We start from the raw sequence: 25,269 nt of genomic DNA, 5'->3' as shown, positions 1-25,269 counted from the left end.
AAATCTAGCGGCCCTGGGCCGGCATAACAACCCTCCCAGGCCGCCAAACACGTCAGGTGATGATATGAGGGAGGGGGCGTTGGGGAGCGAGCCGAAGTAAGGAAGGAAGGGATTCACGAAGGGCACTGCCGGCCGTGTACAGACCGCTTGGAAACGAAGTTCCCTCCATTCAACAACTCACCTCAGCACTCACGCTTAAGGCAACCATAAGCACGACGGAACTACCGCATCCACAATGCACCGCGAGGGCCCAGGCCCCGGGGCGTGGCCGAACCACACGCAGGCGTTCCGCCGGGCCGGAAGGCGATAAAAACACAATTGTGAAGCTGTTAGTGGCAGAAGGGGCTGTTGAGGACGTCTACTACGTTCAGGGAAACTTTAGGGCCTCTAGATATCTGCAGTGAGCGATGAAAAGAAATTGTGAAGCAAAAAAGCTCTTCCTCAGGCGGGAAGCGCCGTATGACTCTGGAATCACGTGGTACACAGGCGCCAAAGTCCCAAGTTAAAGAAATAAATACGTGGGCTTCTTTATCCTGCACCTTTAAAATTGGACTTCGGGAAGTTGGGCTCTGCCTAACAGATCACTTTTCGGTCTGTTTCAGGTCGGCGTTCCCCGCTGTTAACGTGATCGCCGTATTCTACGCAGTAGCTATAATGGGTTTCTGCCTGGTTAGCCCACTTCCGCCCATGTCCAAGATGGCGCTCGAGCGATTCTGACCTTTACGGGGTTGGGCGGTGATTGCAGTCTGAGCTAGTAGGGGGTGGAGCGGTTAGTGAACGGCAAATGCAGGAGCTGCTGCGCGGGAGTCCGCGATGGACTGGAAAGAAATTCTTCGCCGGCGGTTAGCGTCGCCCAGCACAGGTACCTACAGTGAGTTTGGGAGGGGCTGCTTCCAGAGTTAGGTCGGCCCTAAACTCCAGCAGGTAGCGGGGAGGTCGGGGAGGAGCAGCCTCTGGGAGCCGCACTTTACGCTTCTATAAAAGCTCTCTTGACAAAGGCAGATGGGACGTGATTTAGGGGTACTGAGAGGTTTGACCCACACTTCCCGGGAAAAGGTTTGCGGGAATGAAGAACTATCTTAGCACTCAGTTACTTGGCCTTGACTAAGGCTTTTGAGTATAATTGAGGACCCCGGTTCCAACCGTTCTTCGATCCTACTACATACAACCTGTAACCCACTGATTGATCTTAATGCCGTTTTACTAACACTTTTCACTTCCCTTCTTACGCATTTTAGATTTTATAATCAATTTTTCTTTATTCTTTTCTCCCCTCCTTCACATTTGCTTGTTAACCAGCCTGGCTGAAGCTCTTATTCCTCGGGGCAGCCGAAAGTGGCTGGAGAAAAACGGAACCGTGGTAAATTGTCTCACTTTGAATTCATGTCCACTACCCTAAAGCAAGTGTCTCGGTTATTCATTTGCACGTATTCCGCCTTTCCCTCCGTATTCATTCTCCTACACTCTAAGGCAGTTTTCATCTTCCAGACCTCTAGTATCTTTAGTTGATGAGCTTGTGTATATATTTGAGAAAGTCAGTGCAAAGAAAAAAACCTCACTTTTTCCCACTTACCATTTCTATCAGGCCTTTCCCCACCCTAGATCCTTTTTCCCCACCCTAGATACTTTGCCTTTACTGTTCAAAATGAACTGTCCATACTCGTATTTGAGATAATTCCTCCACTCCAACAGCAGATCGTGTTCCCTTTCTTTTATTCTCTGACTTCACTCTGTTCTTACCTTCTCTCTCATATATCATCAAGTTTTTCTTCTCCACTGGATCACTTCCATCAGCTTTGACAAACATGCTGTAATAAACTCCATGTAAGAAATATCATTTCAGGGGCGCCTGGGTGGCTCCGTGGGTTAAAGCCTCTGCCTTTGACTCAGATCATGATCCCAGGGTCCTGGGATCAAGCCCCTCATCAGGCTCGCTGCTCAGCAGGGAGCCAGCTTTTCCCTCCCCTTCTCGCCCCCTGCCTCTCTGCCTACTTGTGATCTCTGTCAAATAAATAAAATCTTACCAAAAAAAAGTCACTTGTACTTTCTCCTCTCTCTCTCTCTTTTTTTTTTTTTTTTTTTTTTTTGGCTGTCAATAAAAGTTATTTTTGTTGAAGTAAATTTGCTTTATTTTTTTTTAAAAATTTGTTTAAATTCAATTATTTAACAGATAATGTATTACTGATTTCAGAGGCACAGGTTTGTGATTCATCAGTCTTATATAATACTCAGTGTTCATTACATCCCATGCCCTCCTTAGTGTATATCATCCAGTTACCCCATCCCTCCATCCTCCCTTCCCTCTAGCAACCCTGTTTGTTTCCTATGATTAAAAGTCTCTTACGTTTTTTTTCCCTCTCTGATTTCATCTTGTTTCCTTTTTCCTCTCTTCCCCTATGATCCTCTGTTTTGTTTCTTAAATTCTGCATATGAGTGAAATATAATTGTCTTTCTCTGATGACTTATTTCGGTCAACCATAATACCCTCTAATTCCATCCACATCATTGCAAATGACAAGATTGCATTTTTGATGGATGTGTAATAATCCATGTTATATATACCATATCTTCTTTATCCATTCATCTGTCAGTGGACATCTGAGCTCTTTCTATAGTTTAGTTATTGTGGACATTGCTGCTATAAACACTGGGATGCCTGTGTCCCTTAAGATCACTACATTTGTATCTTTGGGGTAAATACCCACTTCATTGCATCCTCATTATGTACCAAGTACTATTCTAGGCTATAGCAGTAAACAAAACAGACAAAAGTCTTTGTCCTTGTGGTACTTAGGCTTTAGTGTTGGGAGAGATGATAAATAATAAGCAAATCATTTTGGTTGTACAACTTGTATTTAAGGCTGTTTTCTTCATCGGTGTGCCAGATCCCATTTTTGGTACTCAGAGTTGTATTTCTGCAGTTGTCCCCTCTCCCCTGCATCAGTTTTTCTTTCTCAGTCATTCCTATCACTGTATGAACATGGTGGTATTTCTCTCACCCTAAAGAAACTTGTTGTCTTAACTTCTACCTCTACCTATGCCTCACTTCCCTGCTCCCCTTACAGCAATGCTTGTTAGAAGAAGGGTTGATTAAATCTGTGCTGTAATTACTGCTTGTCAAGATCATCAGTGATCTCCATTGCTATTCCAGTGGTCAGTTTTTAGTCCTCACTTTACCTGGCCTGCTGGCATTCCCTGCCAGGATATGGTAGCTGGCTCTCCCCCTAAACATACTTTCCTCTCTTGGTTTCTGGGAGTCATAACTCCCTCAGTTTTCTTCCCACCCCACCAGTCATGCCTTCTCAGTCTTTGTTTTCTTCTCCCCAGCAACTCAGCATTGGAGTGCCCAAGAGCTAAGGAAGTCCTTGGTCAGCTTCTGTTCTCCATCTATACTCACCTTCATGGTGAAATTAGCCATTCTTATGGCTTTAAATAATGTATATTTGCTGTTGTCACCTAAATTTATATCTCCACTTTCCAAATGCCAGATTCATATATTTCATTGCCTACTTGACATGGCCATTTGCTAAGTGGCCATGTCAGGTGACTCTAATACGTATCTTAATCCTAAACTTGTCCAAAACTGAACTCCTGGTCTCCTTTCTAACTTGCCTACCTGTTACTTTCCCCATCTGCTCAGGTCAAAACCTTTGGAGATCTCTTCAACTGTTGTTTTTGTCTGATACCCACATGCAGTTGTCTGCAAATCCTGAGACTAAGAAATATATCCAGAATATTTACTCCTAACTACCTCTATTGCAGCATCACAATCCACAGCCATCACCATCTGTCACCTGGACATTAGCCTCCCAATTGCTGCTGTTGGCTCTCTCCCTCACCAGAATAAAAGCCGGGGTCTTTCTAATGACCCATGACCTTGACTCTCATTACCTGTCTTCCCTCATCTACTCTTTCCTCTGGCTCACTCTGCTGCAGCCACACTGGCTGTCTCCTTCTTTCCTGGATACACCAGGCAAATTCCTGTCTTCCGGCCTTGGCACTGGCTGTGTCCTTGCCTGGTATGCACTTCCCCCTGTTTATGTGCATAGACTGCTTCCTTGCCTTCTTCAAATTTTTTGCTCAGTTTCATTTCAGTGAGGCTTTCCCTGACACTGTGTTGAAAGCCATATGTAGGTGTGAACACATGTGTACATGTCCACTCATACTTGCTTGTCCCTAGAATAGTTGAATGAAAAAGAATAAGTGAAATCATGAAAATGACTCCAGCGGTTTGGGCTGGTGTGACTAGATGAATACCACTAACTGGGATGGAAATGTGGAATTAGAAGAAGAATAGTAAGGTGAGGGATGGGAAAATTATTTTAGATATGTTGGAGGTGAGGATGAAAATATTTTATTTTGAATGTATGAATTTAAAGTTCAAGAACAATGTTTGGGTTAGTGACATACATTTGGGACTCAGAAGCCAAACTACTAAGTTGAAATGAGGAAAAAAGATTAACAAAAAAGAAATGGCCAGAAAATAAGAATAAACAGTTAAGGTTAAAAATTAACTTGGCACATGTGGCAGAAATGCAGGGGAACGGCTCTGGCACGTTGGAAAGAAGTGAGACTAGAAGAAGGAAAATAGACTATTGAGAAAATAGGTCACAGATCTGAAGATTTCAGTGAGGCTGACGTGTAGGTATCATGACGGGTTTTGAATAACCAGGAGAGAAAAATTATCTGAGAGTGTATTTAAGTTTAGTATATTTAGGAGCAGATAAGATCTGTGGTCTTGCCATGGAACCAAGTGACAGAGGTGACCCCTCTTAAGAGCTGAGGGATCACGGTTAGTCATAAACATTTATGCTTCCTTGATGATTGCAGGACCTTGAGCTGAAAAACAGTGTGCGCCAGTTGCTGTGGTCAATACACAATGCAGGGGACGGACTGAAGGAGACAGCTGTAGGCAGTAGCAGGCCAGCTGGGGCTAGAGCAGCCTGAGATGGAAGAGGTTTCCATTACGTAGAGGAACAGTGATTACAAGGACGAAACTTCATGAGGTCAAGGGCTGCATCTGTTTTTTCACCATGCTAACCCTAGTGTCTAGTACTATTCTGACACAGTAGGTGCTCAAGAAGTACTTTTGTTGGAATGAATCATGAACATATCAGAAGTCTGGAAGAAAGGGACTTGAGGAAGACACAAGTATCGTGACAAAAAGAAGTAGAGGGAGCAACTAAGATGTGGTTGAAGATGCAGGGGAGGCTCTTCCAATTCTTGGTGCTTCAAGAAAATGAATGTACATGTTCAGTGTATAAGCACAATTTTGGATGTCTTTTTTGCACTGTAATTACACCATAGTAAAAACAAATACTGATTTTAAGGGGTGCCTGGGTAGCACAGTTGGTTTGAGCACCTATCTCCTGATTTTGGTTGAGGTCATGATCTCAGGGTTGTGAGATTGAGCCCCGTGTTGTGTTCCGCACTGGGTGTGGAGCCTGCTTAAGATTATCTCTCTCTTTCTCTCTCTCCCCCTCTCTTTATTCTCTCCCCCTCTTCTCTCTCTCTAAAAAAAAAGTAGGTAAAAATACTGATTTTGAAAGTGTTCTTCCCCCTTCAATCTGTTTTGTTACCAGAAAAAAAAAGTGAACAAGAATTAAAAGATGAAGAAATGGATTTGTTTACCAAATACTACTCAGAATGGAAAGGGGATAGAAAAAGCACAAATGAGTTCTATAAGACCATTCCCCGGTTTTATTACAGGGTAAGTGGTATCTAAGTAAATGTCTCACGGAGTTTATAAATGAAATGTTAACTCTTAAAATGGGATCAGAATCTTTTATATAAATAAATAGAGGTTATATTTTAAATTTTATATATTCTTTCATTGTATTTGATCTTATTGTTGTTTTGAAATTGATAAAATCTCAAGTTGTTTTTTCTTTTAAATCTCAAGTTTTGATATAAATTGGTATAAGAACACAAAGTTGTTACTTGGCCCCCTTTTGCTGATTTACAGGCTTTTCCTTCCTATTTTTTCTTACAGATATTAGCAGTAGGTATTCTGTTGGATCATGTGTCTAGGTTTACTTGGCTGATTACCATTTTTAACTTTGTCTTTTACCCATGTTCTTAAGGTGTAATACATTTTGCTCAAGGTTAAACTGAAAAATAGATTAAAATGGAAAACTTGAAGAGTTGTACTTAACGTTTGCTTGTGCCAAAACCATAAAGAACTCCTTGAAAGAGAGTACAGAAGACAGGAAGACCTTAAGAAGGCTACTTACAGCTGAAATTGAAGGCCACTTAAAGAATAAGATATATTTAGTATTATGCAAGATGTGACCACTATAGAAAAGTTAACTATAAAATTTTAGCTGCATGTCTCTTAATTTTCTACCTTCTAAACTCAATTATAACATTATTTACAAAGACAATAAACGTTGTTTTGCTTATATTTAGGAGCAATGTATTAGTATAAGTGAATTATCTAGATAGTTGTAACATTTCTTCAAGTACAAGGCTTTTCAAAGTGAACCATTTTTATTGGAAACCTTTCTGTAATACTATTTTCTGGTCTTTTGAGAGTTATATGACTACAGGTGCCTAGCTTCCCTAGAGTCAGTAGAGCATATGATTCTTGATCTATTCTTGATCATGGGATATGAGTCCAAACCCTATGTTGGGTATAGAGATTATTTAAAAATAAAATCTTAAAAAAAATTATATGACTAATCCACATTTGTCATGGAAAAGGGAAAAAATAGCTGATATTTTCCCATAACATTGCACAGAGATGGAAATAAATATTTCTACATGAATCCTTCTCCATAATTCTGTGTACACATGTGTTTAATAACAGTGGGATCATATGTATTTCTCCCACTTTATGCATTTCACACTTTCTTAAACAGAGTCCACTAGACAATTGAAAATCTTTTATAGTCTAGGGGAGCAGGAAGGGAATTGATGTTTATTGAGTGCCGATGTACTTCAGAGCACTTTATATTCATGATCTCATTTAATCCGGATTATGAAATAGTATCTTACCCAGAAACAGCCCTTACATGTTGAGATGACCCCATTTCTGAAGCAAGGACTCAACTTTCCTGTACTGGAAGTACCAGTACCAACTTTTTATCTCCCCTGTGGTTCCTGAGGAATTCCTTTTACCCCATTTCTGTCTCTTCCTTTTCTCTGTGACCTCTTGCAGATCCCACATGGTCTCCAGTCTGCAGATGTGGATTTGTGGAATGTTCTTCTGTTTCTTCTTCTCTCTCTGTCTTCCCACTGCTTTGGAGAAACCACCTGCAGTCTTTAGTCACCACTTCTCTCCTTGGCTGATTAGCTGGTTGACTAGCCACTGGAGCACGATCACAGTCTCAGCCCCAGCCTTACCCTCTAATGCTTCTTCCTTTTCCATTCCTTTGGATGGGAGGGATGGCATCTTAGTTCTTGGAAATGAAAGAACAAATTTGATTATGGTTGCTTAGCTAGGTTTAATGGGGCTGAGTTACAGACAACAAAAAATCCTCGAAGCAAATTGTTTGACGCTGAGCTGGAATTAGTCATTTTAAAGCCCTGTTTATGGAAATCACCCCAGCGAGCTGACTGTCTGCCTAGGAGGTGAATATAACAGACCCGGCTTGACCATCTCCAAGAAGTACGATCATTCAAGCTCAAAAGGCATACTTTGCTAAGACCGTGTATCTTTAGTTAGTTCTAATTTAATTCTTTTGTCAGTCTAAAGTTAGAGTGGAAAGAGTGCTCTAAGAAAATAAAATCAAATTTGGGCTAGACCGTTAGCTCTTTCTAGGCAGGGATCTGGCCTTACTGATCATTGAATTCTCTCTGGATCTCTTTTTGTTAAATGAACTTTCTGAATGAATGATAACTTGAAGTTAAGCAAAATTGAGATACAAAACATAATTTAAGGCAATGCAATATGTAGTTACTTTATGAGGCCCAGTATATTTTACATAATCCAGTAATAGTCTAGAATTGAAGTGTAGAAATTAACTCTAGTGTATTTTTAGCTGCCAGCTGAAGATGAAGTCTTACTACAAAAATTAAGAGAGGAATCCAGAGCTGTCTTTCTGCAGAGGAAAAGCAGAGAACTGTTAGATAATGAAGAATTACAGGTAAGAAAAGGATTAAAGGTTGCTTTGGACCTTAGCCATTTTTTTATTTGTACTAAAGTCAAACAGGACTTCAGGGTATCTTAATGGAGCCATAGCTGCCGAGTGGGTGAACACACAGGCCCTGGAGCAGTGAGTCCTACCAAAATCAACTACAGAGCTTGCCTGGGCACCAGCTCCCCAAGATGTTATGTTTTGTTTTGTTTTGTTTTGTTTTTAAATTCCTACATGATTCTAATGTGAGGCCAATGTTGAGAAACACTACTATAGGGTCAGACTTTGGGGGTTCACATCCTAGCCATGCTCTGTGACCTTGGGCAATGGACTTAACATTTCTGTGCTTCAGTTGTCATCTGTGACGTAGGGATAATAGTATCTCTCTGCATCACATAGTTATATGGATTAAAGAGGTACTGTAGCATTGGGGAATGGGATAACTGGGTGATGGGCATTAAGGAGGGCACATGTTGTGATGAGCTCTGGGTGTTACGTGCAACTAATGAATCGTTAAACACAACATCAGAAACTAATGATGTACCATATGTTGGCTAATTGAACACAATAATTTAAAAAAGCTTAAGTTAAAAAAAAAGAGGTTCCATATATGAAAACTTTAAACTTGGGCATTCTGTAAATGCCAGCTATTTGTATTATGTTATTAGTAATCAAAAGGATAATAGGGAATGAGATTCATCTTACTCATTTTAATGGAAATAACACATTTAACTGATGTTAAATTTTGTTTTATTAAATATAACATCTTCATTTCTGGAATTCTCCTAAGAATTTATGGTTTTTGCTGGATAAGCACCAGACACCGCCTATGATTGGAGAGGAAGCAATGATTAATTATGAAAATTTTCTAAAGGTTGGTGACAAAGCTGGACCAAAGTGCAAGTAAGTTTCATTAAGTATAACTAACAAAGGAGTATGTTATGTTAAGCATTTTAAATGCCAGAAATAAATGTCAATGAAAATATAAGTCAATTGTGTGACAGTTTGAGTCCTTTCAGTTATTAATGAAATTTTAAAATTATTTAGTCAAGCAAATTCCATTGGCATGAAGTTATTAAAAGAAACAGATGGTTTAGAAGGAAAAAATGAAACGAGATGGGATCCGGAGGGAGCAAACCATAAGAGACTCAATCTCAAAAAACAAACTGAGGGTTGCTGGGGACTAGGGGTAGGGAGAGGGTAGCTGGTTTATGGACATCGAGGAGAGTATGTCCTGTGGTGAGTGCTGTGAAATGTGTAAGCCTGATGATTCACAAACCTGAACCCCTGGGGCAAATAATACATTATATGTTAATAAAAATAATTTTAAAAAATAATAGTTTATAATATAGTATATTTATATACTATACACTGTATGTATGTATATATATATACATATATATATATATATAGTACATTTATATGCAAGAGTATAGGTTTTCATTCTTTTTTGGGTTGTTTTAGCCTTTCATTCTTAAAACAATAAAATTAAAAGATGTCTGACAGTATTTTAAGTTTTGAACTGTGGTTCTCACTTTGATTTTTTTCATTTTGGTTTTTAATTGTTTGAATTCATGCAGTTTGCTAATTCAGTATGTTTGCTCTGTTGGGAGATAATTTTAATCTTTATTTCCTTTCCTTAGGCAGTTTTTCACAGCAAAAGTCTTCGCTAAACTCCTTCATACAGACTCTTACGGAAGAATTTCTATCATGCAGTTCTTCAATTATGTCATGAGAAAAGGTGATTTCATTTTCACTGTGTTTAAACTCTTATCTGGGAATCAAGGAGGTTTTCGTACATGCTTTTACAATATTTCTTCTCTGTGAAACAACTCTCTTAGTAAATTTGAATAAATAGCAGAATTTCTTTCTTCCTTTTTTTTTTCTTTTGTAAAAGAGAGAACAGAACACGCATGAGTCAGGGTTGGAGGGTAGGTGTTGGGACAGAGGGAGACAGAGAATCCCAAGCAGACTCCATGCCCAGCAGGGAGCCCAACACACAGTTGAATATCAGGACCCTGAGACCCTGACCGGAGCCAGAATCAAGATTGAGATGCTTAACTGAGCCACCCACACACCCCTGAAGAGCAGAATTTCTTACCTTTTGATGCAGATTTATTTTTTATTTTTCTGATTCTCTCCTGGAGGAACTTATTAGAGCCAAGATTTTCTACCATAAATTTGGGTTCATTATTATAAATAACACAAAACAACATGTATCCTAAAGATACTAGCTAAGAGTTATATATTAAAAGCTGAACCAAGAGGGGCACCTGGGTGGCTCAGTGGGTTAAGCCTCTGCCTTTGGCTTAGGCCGTGATCTTGGGGTCCTGGGATCAAGCCCCACATCGGGCTTTCTGCTTGGCAGGGAGTCTGCTTCCCCCTCTCTCTCTGCCTGCCTCTCTGCCTACTTGTGATTTCTGTCAAATAAATAAATAAAATCTTTTTTAAAAATTAAATTAAATTAAAAAAAGCTGAACCAAGAGTTTTAATGTAGTGGTTTAAATGATTTTAATTCACTGGTAATTCTGTTTTACCAAGAAGAACACAGGGTTTGGGGCACCATCTTCTCGTGTAGTCAAAAATCTGAGTATAAGTTCCGGCTCCCCAAAAACTTAACTGTTAAGAGCCTGTTTTGGGCTGGAAACCTTACCAATAACATAAACAGTTGATTAACATGTTTTACATCTTACATGTATTATATACTGTATTCTTACAATAAAGTAAGATAGAGAAAAGAATGTTACTGTGAAAATCACGAGGTAAGGCATCTGGCTGGCTCAGTCAGTGGAGCATGCAACTCTTGATCTCAGGGCTGTGAGTTTGAGCCCCATGTAGAGTGTAGAAATTACTTAAAAAAAAAAAAAAGAATATTTTGAAGGACATCAACTTTATTGTCACTTTAGGCAGGGTAGAATTGTTGATACCTGCCATTAATCCTATGGTATATTTTGATACAATTTTAGGGTTACTGGATAAGCAATATATATGTGTATGTGAAGAAGTATGTAAAGTTATTAGTTTGTCCCTCTAATCTAGCTGTTTATTTCCTTTTATCCATATATATACTAAAAGACAGCTCTTAAAATTACATTATATCTTTATTGTTAGTTTGGCTTCATCAGACAAGAATAGGACTCAGTTTATATGATGTTGCTGGACAAGGATACCTTCGGGAATCTGTAAGTATTAACCTACTTTAATAACTTCTATAGGCACAGAATGTTAACAGTAGTTATCACTGAGTGTTGGGATCAAAGGTGATTTTATTTTTCTTTCTCTGATTTTGTTTGTTTTCACAAATAATGTGTTAACTAAAAATCATTTTAAATGAATATTTTCATATTCATCCACCCCCCCCCAAAGTATATATTGACCACAAAAATCTTTTCTAGATTCTTTTTCTCCAACTTTTGAAAATAGCTTTTCAAAGAGAAAATTAAAAGAATGTAGTGGAGTTTTTTGTTTTTGTTTTTGTTTTTTAAAGATTTTATTTATTTATTTGATAGAGAGAGAGATCACAAGTAGGCAGAGAGGCAGGCAGAGAGAGAGGGGGAAGCAGGCTTCCCACTGAGCAGAGAGCCTGACTTGGGGCTTGATCCCAAGACCCTAGGATCATGACCTAAGATGAAGGCAGAGGCCCAACCCACTGAGCCACCCAGGCGTCCCAAGAATGTAATGTTTTAACAGGATTAAAAATCATTGAAGAATCTGTACTCAGAAAACTATAAAGTACTCATGAAAGAAATTGAGGAAGACACAAAGAAATGGAAAAATGTTCCATGCTCCTGGATTGGAAGAATAAATATTGTGAAAATGTCTATGCTACCTAAAGCAATCTACACATTTAATGCAATTCCTATCAAAGTACCATCCATCTTTTTCAAAGAAATGGAATAAATCATCCTAAAATTTATATGGAACCAGAAAAGACCTCGAATAGCCAAAGGGATATTGAAAAGAAAGCCAAAGTTGGTGGCATCACAATTCCGGACTTCAAGCTCTATTACAAAGCTGTCATCATCAAGACAGCATGGTACTGGCACAAAAACAGACACATAGATCAATGGAACAGAATAGAGAGCCCAGAAATAGACCCTCAACTCTATGGTCAACTAATCTTCGACAAAGCAGGAAAGAATGTCCAATGGAAAAAAGACAGCCTCTTCAACAAATGGTGTTGGGAAAATTGGACAGCCACATGCAGAAAAATGAAATTGGACCATTTCCTTACACCACACACAAAAATAGACTCAAAATGGATGAAGGACCTCAATGTGTGAAAGGAATCCATCAAAATCCTTGAGGAGAACACGGGCAGCAACCTCTTCGACCTCAGCCGCAGCAACATCTTCCTAGGAACATCGCCAAAGGCAAGGGAAGCAAGGGCAAAAATGAACTATTGGGATTTCATCAAGATCAAAAGCTTTTGCACAGCAAAGGAAACAGTTAACAAAATCAAAAGACAACTGACAGAATGGGAGAAGATATTTGCAAACGACATATCAGATAAAGGACTAGTGTCCAGAATCTATAAAGAACTTAGCAAACTCAACACCCAAAGAACAAATAATCCAATCAAGAAATGGGCAGAGGACATGAACAGACATTTCTGCAAAGAAGACATCCAGATGGCCAACAGACACATGAAAAAGTGCTCCATATCACTTGGCATCAGGGAAATACAAATCAAAACCACATGAGATATCACCTCACACCAGTCAGAATGGCTAAAATCAACAAGTCAGGAAATGACAGATGCTGGCAAGGATGCGGAGAAAGGGGAACCCTCCTCCACTGTTGGTGGGAATGCAAGCTGGTGCAGCCACTCTGGAAAACAGCATGGAGGTTCCTCAAATTGTTGAAAATAGAACTGCCCTATGACCCAGCAATTGCACTACTGGGTATTTACCCTAAAGATACAAACGTAGTGATCCAAAGGGGCACGTGCACCCGAATGTTTATAGCAGCAATGTCCACAATAGCCAAACTATGGAAAGAACCTAAATGTCCATCAACAGATGAATGGATCAAGAAGATGTGGTATATATACACAATGGAATACTAAGCAGCCATCAAAAGAAATGAAATCTTGCCATTTGCGACAACATGGATGGAACCAGAGCGTATCATGCTTAGCGAAATAAGTCAAGCAGAGAAAGACAACTATCATATGATCTCCCTGATATGAGGAAGTGGTGATGCAACATGGGGGCTTAAGTGGGTAGGAGAAGAATCAATGAAACAAGATGGGATTGGGAGGGAGACAAACCATAAGTGACTCTTAATCTCACAAAACAAACTGAGGGTTGCTGGGAGGAGGGGGGTTGGGAGAAGGGGGGTGGGGTTATGGACATTGGGGAGGGTATGTGCTTTGGTGAGTGCTGTGAAGTGTGTAAACCTGGCGATTCACAGACCTGTACCCCTGGGGATAAAAATATATGTTTATAAAAAATTAAAAAAAATCATTGAAGAAAGAGGAAAACTTTTCATTATTCATGAGTGTTACAAATGTTAGCACCAGGAATTTTTCAGGCTTACAAAGAACAGAAAGTTTGATAATGCTTTTAAGAAGGTAATATATAATAGGGCATGATTTCCCAAACTCTCAATTTGCAGTGCCTTTAGTATCTCAGTAATTTCTGCATAGTGCTTTTAGGTCAAAAGAAATCCTAACAGTTTCATTTATTAGTTCTGAACAATTTATGAAAACATTTATTAAGCTTATTATATTAGCCATTTGAAAAAAAAATACACCTAAGTTGAAAGTAATATTTTTGCTTCATTCTTAAATTACAAATACTAATGGAAATTGTGCCCATGGGGCACACTGTATGGCCAGTCAATCCTGGCAGTTAAGATTGGACAGTTGTCCTTCACTTCCCGTTCCACACTAACTTCTTTGTTGTACTTGCTTTGTGACAACCATCAAGAACCTAGCTTCGCAAAGATTTATGTCACCAAAAAAGCATGTATCCCCATCAGTGTTGATAATGTACTAATTGATAATTGATAATTTGCTAATTGATAATGTGATAATATCTATCTTGAGGTCATAGCTCTAGCTCATAGCCACATCTGTTTTGCACTCTTTGCAAAAAGAGTTTCCCTGAAATTTTTTTAATAACCTGCTGCACCCCTGTGAGTTTACTGAAGCATTTCTGGGGCACAGTTTGGGAACTGTTGGTTTAGCCTTCACATTGCTGGTGGGAGTATAAAATATAGGGGGGAGGTGGGAAGTTTTCTCCTCCCTGCTTGTGCTCTCTCTTGCTATCTAGGTCTCTCTCAAATAAATAAAATCTTTTTAAAAAATTTAAAAATAAATACAAGATTTTATTTATTTGAGAGAGAGACCAAGTATGAGAAAGCACAAGTAGGGGGAGGGACAGAGGAAGAAGCAGGCACCCCGCTGAGCAGGAGGGCCAATGCAGAGCTCTGTCCCAGAACCCTGAGATCAGGACCAGAGCCACCCAGGCACCCCCTTTTTGTTCTTTTTGATTTTGGAATTATACCAAATATATTGCTTATTCAGAAATGTTAAAATTGAAACAAAAAGCAAAACAATATAGGTTTTACCACTAACATAGTTATGATTTTATTTTATCACTAATATACTATTAATGCTGAATAATTTTTAGGACTGAAATTCAGCATTCCAGCATCTAACAAACAAACAAGATCGGACAGTTAACTCTTTAACGTTTTGATTTGTTTTCTTTCAGGATTTAGAAAACTATATATTGGAACTTATCCCTACTTTGCCACAATTAGATGGGCTGGAAAAATCTTTTTACTCCTTCTATGTCTGTACAGCAGTTAGGAAATTCTTCTTCTTTTTAGACCCTCTAAGAACAGGTAAAAGAAAATCTTAGATGTTATAAGGATATTATTCTAAATCTCAATAACTAAAGTCTTGAAAATGTCATTCACTTTTCTACTATGTCATTGCCTTTAATATATAAAGATCTTTTATGATTTATTTGCACCATCTAGAACCAACTTTGTGACGGTTGGCATGTCACGTTACTTCTTAGTTTCTTCATCTCCAAAGTGATGTATGAACTGGATAAACATTGACTCCTTCTGGTTCTAAGAAACCAGTTATTCTGAAATGATTTGCTATCCCTGATATGTAATTTACTGGAGAGCTGTTCTTGATGAAAGATATGAAGCTTTAAAATATCAATTGTGTGATTACTCTTCTAAAATAATGCCTTTATATTGAGTTCCTCTTTTTTAAAAAATGAAACTGTGTTTGTTCTTTAAAGGGAAGATTAAAATTCAAGATATTTTAGCATGCAGCTTCCTAGATGATTTATTGGAGGTAAATATGTTTTTTAAATACCTAATTATATCACTTGACAGTTACTATCTTCTAATTATGTCTCTGTGTTTATTTAGTTAAGGGATGAGGAACTGTCCAAGGAGAGTCAAGAAACTAATTGGTTTTCTGCACCTTCTGCCCTAAGGGTATATGGTAAGGTTCTTGTCATAATGCTAAAATTTGAATGATCCATTCCTCAGTTAATTTGCATTCAAAGGGCAGTTTTATACATAGGCTTAATTATCTTAGGATGAAAGTATTCTAATTACCTTAAGAGCTAGCATTCTAGGTCACTAAAATTTACTCGTCATTTTCTTGCTCTTTAATAGAACATACAGAATGTAATTTGATCCTTTCTTGTTGACTCAGGAGCATCATTATGAACATCAGTCATTATCTTGCATTGTGATAAAATGCCACTGCTGTCAGCGTCCACAGTGGCAAGTGTTCTAGGGATTGTTTGCTTTTTCCTTTAATTTCATTAGTATGCTCCATTATTCTCTTGGGTGGTCTTTGGATTCCTTTTGGCATCCTTGATCTCTGCTTTCAAGAGCCAGCATGTCAGTGTTTTTTATTCACCCCTGTCTCTAATTTTGAAACCTAGGAAAGTTCTAAAAGGTTGCAAACTGAAAACAGATAATGATGGCAATAGCCCAAAGGCCATGGCTATATGCAGAGCTTAGGGACTGTGGTGATAGAGAGTACAGGGTACTACCCTAATATAGTTTGAAGATCAAAGTATTAACCAATAAAAAGAACTTCTGGTGTTTATTCTTTTGTCCTCATTTAGATTTTTATTTTGGTCATAAATGTCTTTTTATCATTTTTCTTCCTAAGGCCAGTATTTGAATCTTGATAAGGATCACAATGGTATGCTCAGTAAAGAAGAACTCTCCCGCTATGGAACAGCAACCATGACCAACGTCTTCTTAGATCGTGTTTTCCAGGAGTGTCTCACTTATGATGGAGAAATGGTAGTAGTTTAAATCTGATAAGTTTTAAAAATTTAGGCTCCCAGTGTTCACAAACCCTTCCCTTGATGTGATACAGCATTATTTTTATATCAGTATCTTTAAAAGTCTGAACTAATCAAATTGTGAATTTTGGAGCCTTTCATCTTAAGGTAAATTTCCTTAAACACATTATGGACTCAGGACAAATATAAAATTTTAATAATTTTTTCATTTCATTATCAGTGTATCTCTCTTTTTAATGTTTCAAGTTCTATTTAAATTCCAGTTAGTTAACATGTAGTGTAATATTAAGAATTTAGTGATTCATCACTTACTACAACACCCAGTTCTCATCCCAACAAGTGCCCTCCTTAATATCCATCACTCTTTTAGCCCATCTCCCCTGCCCACCTCCCCTAAGGAGTATGGATTAGGGGAGAAAAAAAAAATCTGAAAAATCGGCAAATCTTGTTGACTCTTTTCATGTAGATGTAGATAGTTCATTAAATTTCCAGATCAGATAGTGTACCACAGATGCCGTGATTTAAATCTAAGAATCAGGTTGTATTACTTTCTGTAATTGTATGTATTAGTAGCTACTGATTAACATGCCCTGTCCTCTTACCACAACAATGCACAATACTTAAGGAAATTCTACCTAGCATTTTATTTCTTTTTTTAAGATTTTATTTATTTGGGTGCCTGGGTGGCTCAGAGGGTTAAGCCTCTGCCTTCGGCTCAGGTCATGATCTCAGGGTCCTGGGATCGAGTCCCACATCGGGCTCTCTGCTCGGCAGGGAGCCTGCTTCCTCCTCTCTCTCTCTCTGCCTGCCTCTCTACCTGCTTGTGATCTCTGTCTGTCAAATAAATAAAAATAAAATCTTTAAAAAAAAAAAAAGATTTTATTTATTTATTTGACAGAGATCACAAGTAGGCAGAGAGGTAGGCAGAGAGAGAGAGAGAAGAGGAAGCAGGCTCCCTGCTGAGCAGAGAGCCCAATGTGGGGTTTGATCCCAGGACCCTAGGATAATGACCTGAGCCAAAGGCAGAGGCTTTAACCCACTGAGCTACCCAGGTGCCCTTCTACCTAGCATTTTAAAATCACCATCCTTGCTATTAAAAACATGTGTTAAGGATGTGATAAATTATCAAACCAGTGACACTTCAGAAATGGTCGTATTGTCAGAGGAGAATTGGTGTTTTTAGGTTTTATCACTTAGCTTGAATAGCAGTTTTCTCAACACCATTTTTAACTAGCAGTATGCGAAAAAGGGGGAACTCTGCTTTGTGACTCCTACAGCTGTCTACAGTCGACAATGAGGAGCTTGTAGTGGACTAATGACTTCTGGTGAATACAGTCAGAGGCTACAACTATGGATGGAGTTAGACCGTGATGAGGCTGCATCTCTTTAGCTCTTTATACTGCAGTTCACACAAAAAGGAATTCTTAATCTTAGCCTAAAAAAACGAGAATATAAAATTTTTTCTAAGTGTAATATCCAAAGTGTTCTTTTCACCGTGCAAAAAAGTAATGAGTATCCCTTTTTTGTAGAGAAAGCTTTCTGTTTTCTTCATGTCTTTCTGGCTTTCATTTGTGGTTTTTTGCCTTTTGGATGAGAACAGTTTCAGTTCACTGTATAATATTGGGTATTTTTAAGATGGCTTATTCTTTTTTTTTTTTTAAGATTTTATTTATTTATTTGACAGAAAGAGATCACAAGTAGGCAGAGAGGCAGGCAGGCAGAGAGAGAGAGAGAGAGAGAGAGAGGGAAGCAGGCTCCCTGCTGAGCAGAGAGCCCAATACGGGGCTCCATCCCAGGACCCCGAGATTATGACCTGAGCCAAAGGCAGAGGCTTTAACCCAGTGAGCCACCCAGGCACCCCGGCTTATTATTATTCTTATCTGATTTTAAAATGTTTAAATATTTCAAAATAACTATTTAAATATACTGTTCTATTCATTCCAGATAAACTGGTTCTTCTTCTTTTTTTTTTTTTAAGAAACTTACCACACTGAAAAGGTAACAATTTAGTGGCATTGTATAATAGCTTAGTCATTGTCCTATCTACTTCAAAGGCATAATAAAATAAAATTACTTCTAAAGAGAGCAACTCTTTCATAAGAAAATGAGCTATATCCCCAAACTGTCCTATACAGATTAACTGCTTTGTAGAATTTCTAGAAACCAATATTAAGTATACAAATGGATATCTCATTTCATATTTTTTTTTTAAATTGCCATTTTTCTGAGAGACTCTTGACTGGGAAACAGTTGTGGAAGGGGCGGTAGGTGGGGGGGATAGGGTAATGGGGTGATGAGCAGTGTCATGTGAAGAGCACTGAGTGTTATATGCAACTAATGGTGTACTATAAATTGGTTAATTGAAGAACACCTGGGCAGCCGAGTCAGTTAAGCATCTGCCTTCAGCTCAGGTCATGATCCCAGGGTCCTGGGATCAAGTCTCACATCGGGAGCCTGCCTCTTCCTCTGCCCCTCCCCCTGCTCATGATCTCTCTCTCTCTCTCAAATAAAGAAAATCTTTAAAAAATATGTTGGCTAATTGAATTTAAATTTTAAAAATTGCCATCTTTGACTGTAAAATAGCTTTAAATCATTAGATATTCAATTGAAAAGTTAATTCCAAATAAGACTTCTAACGAATGTCATCTTCTTTTCTATAGGACTATAAAACCTACCTGGACTTTGTTCTTGCATTAGAAAATCGAAAAGAGCCGGCAGCTCTGCAGTATATTTTCAAATTACTTGATATTGAGAACAAAGGATATCTGAATGTCTTTTCACTTAATTACTTTTTTAGGGTAAGTCTCATTTGTGTAAATGAGTCATTGTTCCTTAAGATAATATTATACTTATATATACAATATTAAATTGATTTAAATTATCTGGGCAGTAACAATTTTATCTAATTTGTGATATTTAAGTATAACAAAAGGGTATACTAACAGATTTTATTAATATTTTTTAAGTAGCTCCATGCCCGGCATGGAGCCCAACATGGGGCTTGAACTCCCAACCCTGACTAAGCCCTGAGCTGAAATCAAGAATTGAACACTTAATTAACCTACCGAGCCACCCAGACATCCCAATTTATTAACAGATTTTAGAAGAAAATAAGTCTTTTAGTTTTGTTTTTTTCAAAAATAAGTAGACTAAAGCAAAGCTGATTTGATTAGTTGTAGAACATTAAAGTGTATAAATATCTGTCAGGGGCTATACTGGCCATTGGAGATGCAGACATACATGAGAAATTTTGTGCATTGGTGATCAAAAACTAGTGTGTAAAATGCTTCAGAAGCTTCAGTTAAACAGTTCAGAAAAGGTAGAAGTTTTGCAGACTTTGGTAGTAGTAGATTCTTTTAAGAGCTGTGCTGTAAAAAATAATTATTTATTTTAATAATTTTAAAGTTATTGCATGCTGCATTTCAGCATGAAAACAGATTTGCTGAAGTGCTTATTTTGTGCCTTAGGTGGTCTCAGAGAATAATGTGATGAGTTCTGAGAAGGAAAATTTGAATGTATCTTATTTGATGAGCATTCAGATGCACAGAGTGTAAAAATAGGAATGTCTGCCCTTTTAAGACAAATCATTCCTAAATTTGAATAGTAACTTTTCTGTTTGGGTGGAACAGTTTTGTACAGTAGTATTTCACCATTATCTTATTTCTATGGCTAGTTTTTAGATGACTAATTTTTGGTTAAAATACGGTTAAGAACAGTAGGAAGAAACGGCTTTTTTTAAACAATAAAAAATGACATCTTCACATCTTTGTCACAAAACATTTTTCCCCAGAGGCTTTTCCTTTTTCCATTTAAATATGTGGGATACTTTAAAAATAACTATTTGGTTCTGAGTTTCATAGTATGTAAAATTCATAGTTTTATGTTAAATCCCCTAAAACTTATGTAATGATTTCCTAGGCAGTAATGACTACCAATATTAGGATAAACTACAATTGCAGTATTGGGATACATTTTTTAAAAATTGAATCCATGGCTAATCTGAGAGTGTAACACCAACTCATACTATCAATGCTCCACTTCAGGCAGACCTATTAAATGAAAATTGTTTTAGAAAAACAAACTAAGTATTTTTAGAAATTAAACACTCAACCCTTTTTCTTTTCTTTTCTTTTTTTTAAGATTTTATTTATTTGTCAGGGAGAGGGAGAGCAAGAGAGGGAACACAAGCAGGTGGGGTGGGAAGGGAGAAGCAGGCTTCCCGCAGAGCAGGGAGCCTGATGGGGGTCTTGATCCCAGGACTCTGGGATCATCACCTGAGCCACCCAGGTGCCCCTCAACCCTTTTTCATAAAGAGTTCTTTACAGTATCTTCTCTTAGAATAGTAAAATTTTTGTTTTTAAAATATTTTATACATTTATTTTGTCAAAGTATTTAGGCTTGGTTATATGGGTTAGGGTAAATACTGGGGCTGCATCCTGCAGTCCTAAGCTGTTCATAGAGTCTTTATCAATACCCCACTGATAAAGGTCAGCCTAGATGGTGCACTCGACCCTGTCTCCAGGTCTGTGGCTCTAGTGGCTGTGAGTATACTCAGATTCTCACCTGCTGCAAAGTGATAACCTGTGCACATGCTGGTATCGGGGGCACCACATACAGAGTAGGCACCTGCAACATATTTATTCAATTCTTTACCAAGAATTTTAAGCTTCACATTTTCTAGTGAATGATCCTCACCTAAAATACTTACTAGTCCACCTGGATCACAGTAGTTTCTTTCGTTAATAGTTTTTTTTTGTTATGTGTTTTTTTGTTAAAGGCTTTGTTATAAAAGAGAGTTTGAGGGAGGCTTACCTCCATTTTTTTTTTTTTCTGTCAAGTATAAGGCATAATACAGGGTGGGAGGCAGAGGTGGCAGATTGGGTGTCTTAAAGAATGGTGAAGGTATGCACAGCATTCCTGGAAAATGCAAGGATCAGGCATAACAGAATAATTGCTAGGCCATGTAAAGGCCCATGGGAGGTTGGAGACCATTCCTTTATGGTAGTAATAATCTGTGGCCTTGTATAATTTTTTCTGGAATTCTCAATAGCAAGATAGAGATCTATAAAGGTTGATGGTTACACTGATCATTGTTTAAGTTTTGCTGACTGGATGGGAAGCAAGTTCAAGGAAGTTGAGAACATTGGCAAGAGTGGTTGAAATGATAAAGCTTGTGGTCTGATAGGAAAAGATGTGGGACTAGAACGGGCCATGGGACGGGAAGGGGGCTGTGGTATATTTTTTATTTACAGACTTACTCTTACCCATACAGGCCATACAGGAACTTATGAAAATCCATGGACAAGATCCTGTTTCATTTCAAGATGTCAAGGTTACCTTCTCTTTTCTTTTCTTTAAGTAAGCTCTGTACCCAATGGGGGCTTTTGAACTCTCATGACCCTGAGATCAGGAGCCACATGTTCTACCAACTGAGCCAGCCAGGTGCCCTTTACGTGTTCTTTTAATATATGGGATACCAGTTGGGATGCCTGCGTGGCTCAGTCAGTTGAGTCTGACTCTTGGTTTTGGCTCAGGTCATGGTCTCAGGGTCCTGGGATGGAGCTCACATCGGGCTTTGTGGGGAGTCTGTTTCCCCTCCCTCTCTCCCTTTGCCCCTCCCCGTGCTCGTGCACACACGTGCTCTAAGATAAATCTTTTTAAAAATAATATAATTGCAGATAATCATCTATATTAAGTGAAATTTTGTATGAAAGAAACTTACGAATACGAAGTACTGAACTGAACCAAGTATTTGCTGTTATTTATTCTGAACCAATATTTAAATCATTAGAAACTGAGACTACACTTGGAATAATGATTTGCATGGTTTATAATGTTAGCATTGTCAAACTGTATTTTCATTGGAAGCATTCATTCATTTTGATTGAAAAGAGAATCAGGGGCGCCTGGGTGGCTCAGTGGGTTAAGCCGCTGCCTTCGGCTCAGGTCATGGTCTCGGGGTCCTGGGATCGAGTCCCACATCGGGCTCTCTGCTCAGCGGGGAGCCTGCTTCTCTCTCTCTCTCTCTCTCTCTCTCTCTGCCAGCCTCTCTACCTACCTGTGATCTCTCTCTGTCAAATAAATAAATAAAATATTTTAAAAAAGAAAAGAGAATCAAATATAGCCTGCATCCTTTGGCAGCCTATTCCAGTGTAAAATGAATTTTTAATCTTGGTAACTACAGTTGACCCTTGAACAACACAGGAATTAGAAGTAATGCCCCTCTCCCATGCAACTGAAAATCCATGTAGAACTTTTGACTCCCCCCAAAACTTAACTACTCATAGCTTACTGTTGACTGGAAGCTTCACATAAACAGTAACATAGTCAGCTAACACATATTTTGTATATGTTTAATATACTATAATTCTTAAAAATGGAGCTAGAGAAAAAATGTAACAGAATCATCAGAAAAGGAAATGCATTTACAATATACTGTATTTATCCAAAATATCTACGTCTGACTGGACCCATGCATTTCTGATCTGTGTTGTTCAAAGGTCAAATGTATTTAGGTTTGGGCACTTTTTAAATCTACTCCTTCAAAGGTCTTACTTGCTTTTGTATTATTAAGGAGCTATCAATCCTACAATATGAAAACAACCACTATTTGAAACACAGGCTAATGCTTCATTTTCGTAGTCAGACTTTCACCAGCTGTAAAAAACCTACAGTACCTAATATAGATTCAAGTTCAGGTTAAGTAGTATAATAAAATAACCCATCTGATTTTAATTAAGTATAAAATAAAGGGCTATTTTAGTTTAATATAAATAAGACACATCTGAAGCTATTCAACAAACAACCTAAGAACTAGTAATTTTAAATTGCTACTAACATAGAAAAAGAGGTTTCATAAACATACAAGATTAAGAGCTCATAAACATTTAATTTACCTGAATTGTTTTAATCTTTTTTTTTTTTTTTTTTTACGATTTTGTTTATTAGAGAGAGAGAGGGAGATTGAGAGAACAAGTGGGAGGCGGGGCAGAGGGAGAAGCAGTCTCCTTGTGGAGTAGGGGGCCCCACGTGCGGCTTGATCCCAGGACTCTGGGATCATGAACTGAGCTGAAGGCAGACACTTAACCGACTGAGCCACCCAGGCACCCTTAAAGAATTATTTTATTTGTTTGTTTATTTAGAGAGGGCATGCACAGTAAGCAGCGGGAGGTAGAGGGACAAGCAGACTCTGCACTGAGCGTGGAGCTTGAGCTCACAACCCTGAGACCATGACCTGAGCCGAAATCGAGTCCAATGCCCAACTGATTGAGCCACCCAGGCAGCCCGAATTGTTCTAATCTTTTTAAAATGTAGTTTACCTCCTTAAATGCCACTATATCTTCTGAGTAATTTTACTACAAAAAGATAAAAAAACATGTACCTAATTCTTTGTAAATATTCATACAGTATACCTCATAATATAGAAGTATTTTCATCTATTCCAGTAAATTTTAGCACAATTTCATTGTCATTCTGGATGACTAATTCTTTAATATGACTAATTCTTCAAAAATGAATATCCCCCACCCACCACCCATCTTAAATCCAGAGTATAAAAGGTTGACTTCTATTTTGGAAATGAAGTTTGTCATTATCTTGACTTTAGAAGCATTTGTTTTTAGTTGGAGCTGAGTTTGCACTTAAACCAAGACCATACATCACCACCAATTAAAAGACAATTGAAAAGTTTAGGATACTTAACGTGTATTCAAAGAATGCTGCATTAGTTTTGCCACTAATTAGCTATGTCGCTTGGATTAGATTAAACTCTGAGCCTCAGTTTCTTTCTCTTTTAAGATGAGGGAGAGTGGGGCACCTGGGGGCCTCAGTCAGTTAGGCATCTGCCTTTAGCTGAGGTCTTGATCCCAGGGTCCTTAGATGGAGTCTTGAGTCAGGCTCCCTGCTGCACAGGGAGTCTCCTTCTCCCTCTGCAGCTGCTCCCCCTGCTTGTGCTCTACAGCCCCCTCTGTCAAATAAATAAATAAAATCTTTTTAAAAAAAGGGCGGGAGGAGAAGGAAAGGGGGATGGATAGCTATTATATACCTAAGTGATCTTTCAGTAAAATCCTGTGATTGTACATAGAGAAAAGGAGATTGCCTGTGTGTGAACTGGAAAGGAAAAAAACGAGAACAAAAAATTTTACATAAGCTCAAGTGCCAGCCTTGTATTTCACATCAAGATATAATAGAAATTTAGTGGATCAGATACAGATTTCATTGTGTTTTTCTCTCTCTCACAGGATGAAATCTTTGATATGGTTAAACCAAAGGATCCTTTGAAAATCTCTCTTCAGGATTTAATCAACAGTAATCAAGGAGACACAGTCACCACCATCCTAATCGACCTGAATGGCTTCTGGACTTATGAGAACAGAGAAGCTCTTGTTGCAAATGACAATGAAAACTCTGCAGACCTTGACGATACATGATCTCTCAAAGACGAGACTGTGTTCATTAAGATAAGCTTGAATGCTGCACACAAAACCTTTCAAGCACAATCCTTAGAAACAGCCTAAATAAAACACTTTATATGCCTAGAGAACACAACAAATGTTCTGGTTATTGGAATTTGGGCTGCAGTAGTTTGGAAGCAATAGGACCAAATATGGTTTTAGGATGTATTAAATTCTTGTTGCACTTAGCTCAAATATAGCAAGTGTGATTTGATAAAGGTAGGAATCCACTTTAAATCTGTATAATCTTTAGATATAAAGGAAGTTATCATGGGATATTTCTGACATTAGACATTAAGACATTAAATATTTGAGGGATAGTTTATATGTGGTCATTTAACCTCAAGTCTTCTAAAAGTATTCCCTGTATCATAGATTATAAACTTCCCATTCATTAAAATAGAGCCATTTCATTTCTGGGTTTGGAGATGATACCTC

General features: G+C 38.2%; 2 protein-coding genes across 3 annotated transcripts in view; one reads left to right on the top strand and one right to left on the bottom strand.

Annotated features, from left to right (window-relative positions):
- Nucleotides 1-274, bottom strand: part of PRORP (protein only RNase P catalytic subunit) — a 140,395-nt gene extending 140,121 nt beyond the window's left edge. Inside the window, exon 1 of one of the 2 annotated variants that reach the window (XM_059373073.1) lies at nt 182-274. The gene's annotated coding sequence lies outside the window, so the exon portion shown is untranslated. The remainder of the gene's footprint in view (nt 1-181) is intronic. The other variant, XM_059373074.1, reaches the window with a different exon arrangement.
- A 435-nt stretch (nt 275-709) lies between these two features.
- On the top strand, nt 710-24,929 carry PPP2R3C (protein phosphatase 2 regulatory subunit B''gamma). The gene is made up of 13 exons (XM_059373080.1): nt 710-862; nt 5,583-5,710; nt 7,983-8,087; nt 8,869-8,981; nt 9,722-9,819; nt 11,190-11,260; nt 14,801-14,933; nt 15,347-15,402; nt 15,480-15,555; nt 16,240-16,376; nt 19,039-19,176; nt 21,651-21,710; nt 24,619-24,929. The coding sequence occupies exons 1-13, from the start codon at nt 814-816 to the stop codon at nt 24,805-24,807; spliced, it is 1,353 nt and encodes a 450-aa protein (XP_059229063.1). The 5' UTR covers nt 710-813; the 3' UTR covers nt 24,808-24,929.
- The last annotated feature ends 340 nt before the right edge of the window (nt 24,930-25,269 follow it).

This window comes from Mustela nigripes, chromosome 13 (assembly GCF_022355385.1).
Source record: "Mustela nigripes isolate SB6536 chromosome 13, MUSNIG.SB6536, whole genome shotgun sequence".
NCBI lineage: Eukaryota > Metazoa > Chordata > Mammalia > Carnivora > Mustelidae > Mustela > Mustela nigripes.
Note: the sequence above shows the minus strand (reverse complement) of the source record. Positions and strands in the feature narration are given on the sequence as shown.